This window comes from Electrophorus electricus, chromosome 16 (genome assembly GCF_013358815.1).
Source record: "Electrophorus electricus isolate fEleEle1 chromosome 16, fEleEle1.pri, whole genome shotgun sequence".
NCBI lineage: Eukaryota > Metazoa > Chordata > Actinopteri > Gymnotiformes > Gymnotidae > Electrophorus > Electrophorus electricus.
The window spans coordinates 7,356,757-7,364,213 of NC_049550.1; the positions used below are offsets into that span (position 1 = coordinate 7,356,757).

A 7,457-nucleotide genomic window follows, 5' to 3' on the forward strand; every position below is an offset into this window, starting at 1 on the left:
TATTTTTATGCCGATTTGGCACAAACGATGATCATTTCCCCCGTAAAGGTAATGTTTTAGATTAGGGTAGGTGGGCCTGTAGGTCAGTGTGAATGTACAGAGGCAAAAGAAGTCACTGTTGCCAGAGGAGGAGGAATGAAAAAAACCACACTTATGATCTTATTGCCTTTAAAATTAGTATTATTTTTAATAAACCAAGCACATACGAATCACTGATGTCTTGCAGAATCCAAGACATAGGACACCAAGTACATTAACATGAATCTTGTGGATGACAGACTGAAGTGTAGGAGCAGTTGGCATTTTTCATGCATTCTGCTAAAGGCAATATCCGTGAAGCTTCCCACAGGCTATATTTGTGCCAACACAGAGTTACATGGTCCCTGAACAATTGCAACATTAAATGTGCCTTGTGCATGTTGGTGGAAGTGAATGTGGTCTAACAGAGGAAGATGTATGGTAGGACTGCTCCCATCTTTGCATTTAAGCAGTGTATGCATGTGTTTATGTGACCAAGCTTCAAACACATCTCAGAATGCATGAAGGGCTTAAAGAATGTGATGTAGCCAGTATTTCAACACAGGTGTCACATGCATCAAATGAAGCTTATGCAACCTTCAGCCTGACAGATTAGCTAGTCTTCAAAAAGAAATAAGTACACCTTCTTTCATAGGCTGTCATACATTTTAGTCAGTTGTATGTTTTATTGTTTTAATGAATTATTACAGTTTTTGTTGTATCAACATTTACTGAACTTGTCTTGAAAGTATATATATATATATACATACTGTATACACAAACACACACACACACACACACACACACACACACACACACACACGCACACACACACACACACACACACACACACACACACACACACACACACACACACAGACACACACCTAAAGATTGATCTGAAAAAAAGAATTGATAGCCTACGTACAGTGCTATGGCACACATGTGTTTAACGAACTGACAACTTGTTGTAATTCTGCTAAACACTGAACTACAGATTTCCTGACACTATACTTGATTCTTTAAAGAATATTTAAAAGTATATAAAAAGTAAAAGTATATAAAAAGTAATCGTATTTCTCGAAAAATTAATAAAGTATGACAAAAAATACTGTTAAAATACTCAAGTGTGCTTTCCATAATTGCTGGCCAAGGTGAATCAGTTTCACCTCGCACAGATCTGGGAACAGTGAATGTATATGAAGGGTATATTCTATATGGAGAAATAATTGATAAGTTTTCTAACTGACAGGACAGTGAAAATTGCAGATCATGCATCAGGAACCGTGGCTCTGTCTATCGCGCAGATCAGAAATAAATGATGTGCATGTGTAGCACTGTTTTAAGCACTTTGGTTACTGCGTGAAAGTCAGTCCTCTCTAAAAACTGAAGACTGAAAACTGCCGCAAAGCGAAAGCAGGATCGGAAGGTGTCATTCAAATGGTCTTTAATCAGAAATGTGTAAAAATTTACATCTTGAAATTAACGTATTTAAACAGGCCTAAGTACTGGAGATGTATGTCTGTTACTGAGACTGAGCCATGACCGGCCTGCTGGAAATATACCTGTGCCTACAGCTGAAGGTAAACTCGCAAAATTTAATAGAACTTGTTCACGAGAGAGCGGGGCATAGTGCCACGCACAAGCGCATAAAAGATACGGATACCTAAATTTCATACAGAATAAACTTGCATATGTGTTTTAATGATCTCGGAGGCAGCATATTGTAAGTTTGTTTAAGTCCAACACAAGCGTTTAAATGTGAAAAGTAATATCTTAAACACATTTGCACACGTGACATCAATAATATTGTACTATATAAATGTGCAACAAAGTCGTCATAATCGACTATTGGATTGTCTTCTTTCTTTTTTTTTGTTTTTTTTTTGTTTTTTTAGGATTTCCGCATAAACTCATTGTTTTTTGCTGTTAAAGCGCAACAACGCATCATTTTATTGCAGAACTATCAATAAGGGGCAAAGAGGAATAATTCAGTACCCAAAATGGTTGGAATTATTTAATGGGTGAAAGGAAATGTAGAAACCAATGAAAATAAAAAGAAAATGCAACTTCCAAGAATGTTTTTGATCTAAAACAAAATTATTCCTTAAATATATACCAGTCTTTTACTAAAAGAAAAAATGAAACGTGAAAATAGGCTGTGGTACATTGATCTTTTTAAAAATCTGGCATACTACGACAACTCGTCTATTACCATTAATGCTACATAATAGTCTGCGGGACTTCTGCTAGGTTCCAACTATAACAGGCAAGGCTATGTCGAGAAAAATGAAGGGCGAAGATTAAAAAAGAGAACTTAATGTTTAAAAGAATAATCTTTATTGACTAATAAATATTTGGTCTTTCAAGGCACTTTTTAGATAAGGCCAGTAAGTACTTTTGTCACATGATGGACAACCCCAGAGTTTTACATTGCAATATTCTTGAAATAACCCACATCACTCTGCTCCACAAGAGCACGAATATATCCATCACACAAACACACACTCAAACCTAATGTGGGGTGCATTGATTTGTGCGACATCTGCGATATTTTTAAGGCTACGTGGAAATTAATCATTGGTGAGTGCGAAAATGTCAAAACAGAAACTTGAGATTGCTTAAGAACAACCATAATCCGACGCAAGAACACTAGAATAATGTGCACGTGGCACTGATTAGAGGTATTGAAATGATTTACTTTTTTGTCAAAGTTATTGCAATGTAAATATTTGCACAATAAGGTGAAAATGAGAGGCTTTTCGTCGATGAAATCGTCGCACACCTTTTAGGACAGATAATACATTCCGTAAGGTCCACTAAATAGTCCGGGCATCGCTATGTTCGGTCGTGGAATAGAGGTTGGTGTTCCGTACATGGAAGGACCCATATGCGCTCCAAGGGGAAACGGTAACGCAAAGGTTGGTAGCATGGGTTTTGACGCTAGCTTCAGTTTTTCCAGCTCGGCTTCCTGGAGTCTCTTGGCCTTAGCTCTTCTGTTTTGGAACCAGATCTTGACTTGTGTCTCAGTGAGGTTGAGAGCGTTGGAGAACTCGGCTCGCTCCGCAATGGAGAGGTACTGCTTCTGACGGAACTTTCGCTCGAGAGACAGCAGCTGTGACGTCGTAAAGGGCGTACGAGGTTTTCTGTTGTTCTTATGTTTGCGCAAGTTGCATTGTGTTGGACTGGAGTGTCCTTGACAAGAAACATAAAATTGTTGTTAATTTCCAAAGAAATGTTAGGTAATAACGCAGTTATTGTGATTGATAAACTGAATCACTAGATTAATCACTAAGATTAGTTACTACAGTGAGTGTGCAATAGGATGCGTAATGAACCGTTCATTGTACGAACAGAGCTAAAGTTATTATTAATAATCTAACTATTACTATTATTAGTACTATATTAGCTATACAATTTGACGGATGTGCACCCTCCTATTCACTGTAATTACTAGCTACTGTAGTTATCAATTCTACATTAATAATTTTACATTTACTATTATATGTAATTATTATTGCATAGAAGCACTCAGACAGCGAATGAACCCAGGTATAAATTCCCGAGGACATTCTAAGTCAAGAAAAAGACATGCTGACTTACTTGGTGAAGATGAGAAGGAGGGGCTCTTTAGCCAAGTGCTCTGTTCCTTGTCGCTTGAGTCTTCACTCTCGTCGTTCAAGCTGTCCGACACACTGGGAAAATCTTCAGATGAAACTTTACTTTTCTGGGCGAAGTAATTCCTCTGAGGATATTGCCCCAGTTGCTCAGGACAAGGCACTCGCTCCGGTGGAGAGTACGCAGTCCTGCAGGACGTCTTCTTTGAGATCAGCGACTCAACGCTGAACGGGTGGCAATTCGCCTTGTTTTTAGCTTCCATGTCAACCACAGTCGCTTTTGGTTTACTGTCCTCACTCTCTGCGTCCGTTTTATCGCGTGCTGAAGTTTCCGTAGAAATCGCTGCCTTAGGAGAATTCATCGTGGGCTCCTAGGGCGTCCGAGTGAGCGCCTTTAAACATGTAGGCTGCCTCAGATGCCGTACTCCTTCCTAGTTCTTTCGACTTTTGACAGTTTGTTTCTTAAAGGACGATGTCACTTATAAGCGGGGACATACTACTCCCGCCCTCCCCTCATCTTCCAATCAGCTTGTTAAATTGGCCACGTGACGTCCAAGAGGTCCGTTTTGATTGGTGTAAACGCTCCTTGAAAGACTTCAAGAGGATATTCAGAAAAACGAGTAGTTAATCACGGACGTCTTGCTGAGATGATGTATTGATAGCCCGAGGGCTCCTGACTCTTTGCAACACAAGCAGACCAATTTTAGCCCAATTAAACAGTGGGGAAGCTTTAGAAGTATCTATATCCAACTGTTGAATAGTCATTGAGACTGCACAAAGGAATGAACTTATCCCACGCCGAAACTTTAACCTATATCAGAACAGTCTGGAAGAAAATCAACATAGCCTGTTAGAATCTCAGTTGACCGCACCGAAGCATGCGAAAATAAATGTAAGTGAAAAACATTATTAATAAAATACACTGTATTACATTTAATAAATGTACTGCAGTGAGAAAATATAGACCTACAGGGTTTAAACGAAAAATTATTCTTGGATATAAAACAGCTCCCTTGTTTATACAGAAATTACTCGTTTTTGATTCACCGATAAAGACATTTGCAAATAAATAAATTGATTTGATAGGGTCAGAGTTCACACTACATTTCCGTAATTTAAAGCTTTACATGGGCTTTTGAGGTTACAAAAGCAACAGCTAAGAAGCAACAGGCATTTCTCTCTCTTGGTCTGGGCATTTAATAAGCCAGACGAATTGCGTTTTGCCAGGCGCCAGTCAGGGCAGGATCAAAAGCGAAGCTACCTCAGGGAGAAAAGGCAACAGTTAACTTCACTTAAACAATTGAAAATATGTCCTAGTCCAGTAGTGCATAGCTGGAAGGCCGGTGGCTTACATCAAGAATATTAACCGTTTATGCTCTGGAATTCAGGTCTTCCAGCCTTTTTTTGTTTACCATTATTTTTGTTTTTGATCATAAAACACTTACACTAATGGATACCACGAACGTTTCAGACGACGAAAGTCCAAAAACAGTCCTAGATACAATAACTTTGAGAGGAAATAGAACACGTTTATCTTTGAACATTGATGTGTAAAATAGGTAAATTGTTTATTCCATTAATTGGTGAGAAACGACGAAAGTCCAAAAACAGTCCTAGATACAATAACTTTGAGAGGAAAAAGAACACGTTTATCTTTGAACATTGATGTGTAAAATAGGTAAATTGTTTATTCCATTAATTAGTGAGAAACAGTTTACATGCTGCCTAATGTATAATGTACCACATCTTGATTCAAACTATTTGTTAGGCACACGGCGCGGCTTCTTTAAGAGATTTGGCAAGCGATCACGGATGTCCTAATGTTCTCTAAAAGCCAGAAGACTTACTTGGCGTGACAAATATGTCATGGCGCGTATCAATCCAGGCCTGTTAAGCGCCCCCAGCCTGCCCCATACATCAGCTAGTTGGCGCAGTGGGCCTGCCTGTCTGGCAACTTCCCCACTAAACTAACCCTACTTATCACATCCAAACTCTCAATAATTCAAACGATTCCTCCCAAGTAGATCTAATTACAGAGTGAAGCAGTTTTTAATGAACATACAAGGTCTAAGTGGAGTTTATCTTAAGTTGATTATGTTATTTTCTCTTGGTAATTTATATAACTCAGGCAGGGAAAAGGAACGAGGGTCATTATGCCTTAAACCTCTATTTACTTACATGAGGTTAATTGAATTGGACCCAGCAATTGTTTCCACTGAGTATGGCTACTACTAGGATATTCCTAAGAATTTACTGAGAAAGCCAAGAAGAAATCAGATATACAAACAAGTCTCTTGCTTTCCTGAAGGCCCTTGAAATTCACCATTTTGTTGGATAAAATGTTGTGAGAGAGCACTTGAGAGATATTACCCATAATTCACCTGACAAACCTTATGTGAGGCTGAGGTCAACAGATCAATAAGTCATACATTCACAGTGAAACCTCAGGAAGAATAATTGAGTCTAAGTAAACGTATATACTGTACGTCATATAAGAGGTATCTCTGCTGATGTATTTAGTTTCATAACATTCCTCCTTTAACGTCCCCCCCACACAATTTGGAGTGGCTTGGAGGCCATTGCTTTTTGTCAGATATCACTACACAGTTTGAAAGAAGATTTGCCCCTGAAGGTCGGGCTGAAACGGGCCGCACAATTTACACAGGCAATAATGGCAATTTTCACATGCAGTCTTTTCCAATTCGTTTTCAGGCTTGGATGGAACCACTCAGCAAGTTCATAAAAGCCGGGGCCAAGGCAAATTTAACACAGAAATACCGAACGAAAGTTCAAATGCTGGTGATTGTGCTTGTCAGTCTCAATTTAATGAATTCTGGAGTCCCTACTGTGACAGTGTGATGGGGGTTTTCTTTATGTGTTTGGATTTATTAGGCTATGAATTTGATTCTTAGGACATGTCCTTATTGGGTAGGTCACTCACTCACTTGCTCACTCTCTCACACTCACTCACACACTCACTCACACACTCACTCAAAATGAAGTAATTCTCTGCGTCAAATTGTACAACCAACCATAACAAATGAAAAATGGATCTCCTCATTAAAAGTCATTGTTTATTGTGCATGCCTTCATTCCCCTGTGACCAGCAGCTCATTGGGCTGTAGACCCAGAAACCAGCAGAGTCTCACACACACACACACACACACACACACACACACACACACACACACACACACACACACACACACACACACACACACACACACACACACACACACCACACACACACACACAACAAGAGAGCCATCTAGGCCTTATAATAAGAAGGTGCCAGTGACAAATAGCTGTTTCTATCATGAAATAGCTCAGAGATCCTGGGAACAAGGCTACTGATATGTGTTTCCATTATTTCTGATAGAAAGTTATATCTTCTCACTAGGAAGATGAGGGAACGATAACTGGACAATGTTACAGTGATTTATCATATCCTCTGCAGTTGGAACAATATATTAAATATCTAAATAACTAAATAAAAGCTTTAAAAATATATGTAAGTGTATTCTTTCTGCATGAGCTGAATGAAAAATCACATCTGAGAAACTGTTGTAAATAAAGCATAACTAGAATAATAAGCCTTCCTTCAGTCTTGTCAGCCATCTCTGCATAAAATTCCTGAGGATAGGTTTTGCTGACCATGCTTTACTGGAGACATGGAAGATGTGTGCATGTGTGTGTGTGTGTGTGTGTGTGTGTGTATGTGTGTGCTCATACAAGTCTTAAGAGAGAGAGAAGGAGATAGAGTAAAACTATTGCAGATAATCTCACATGAACCAACTAGGAATAGACACAAGAACTGCATGT

The 7,457-nt window shown here is 38.9% G+C and overlaps 1 protein-coding gene across 1 annotated transcript; it reads right to left on the reverse strand.

Moving 5' to 3' along the window:
• Nucleotides 1-2,036: 2,036 nt before the first annotated feature.
• On the reverse strand, nt 2,037-4,071 carry msx1b (muscle segment homeobox 1b). The gene is made up of 2 exons (XM_027008438.2): nt 3,622-4,071; nt 2,037-3,213 (listed from the first exon to the last, which is right to left on the reverse strand). The coding sequence occupies exons 1-2, from the start codon at nt 3,995-3,997 to the stop codon at nt 2,807-2,809; spliced, it is 783 nt and encodes a 260-aa protein (XP_026864239.2). The 5' UTR covers nt 3,998-4,071; the 3' UTR covers nt 2,037-2,806.
• Nucleotides 4,072-7,457: the final 3,386 nt, after the last annotated feature.

Coding starts and splice junctions, on each gene's coding strand:
- msx1b (XM_027008438.2), bottom strand. CDS start 3,997: ATGAATTCTCCTAAGGCAGCGATTTCTACGGAAACTTCAGCACGCGAT. Junction 3,214..3,621: donor CTCCTTCTCATCTTCACCAA/GTAAGTCAGCAT, acceptor TTTCTTGTCAAG/GACACTCCAGTCCAACACAA.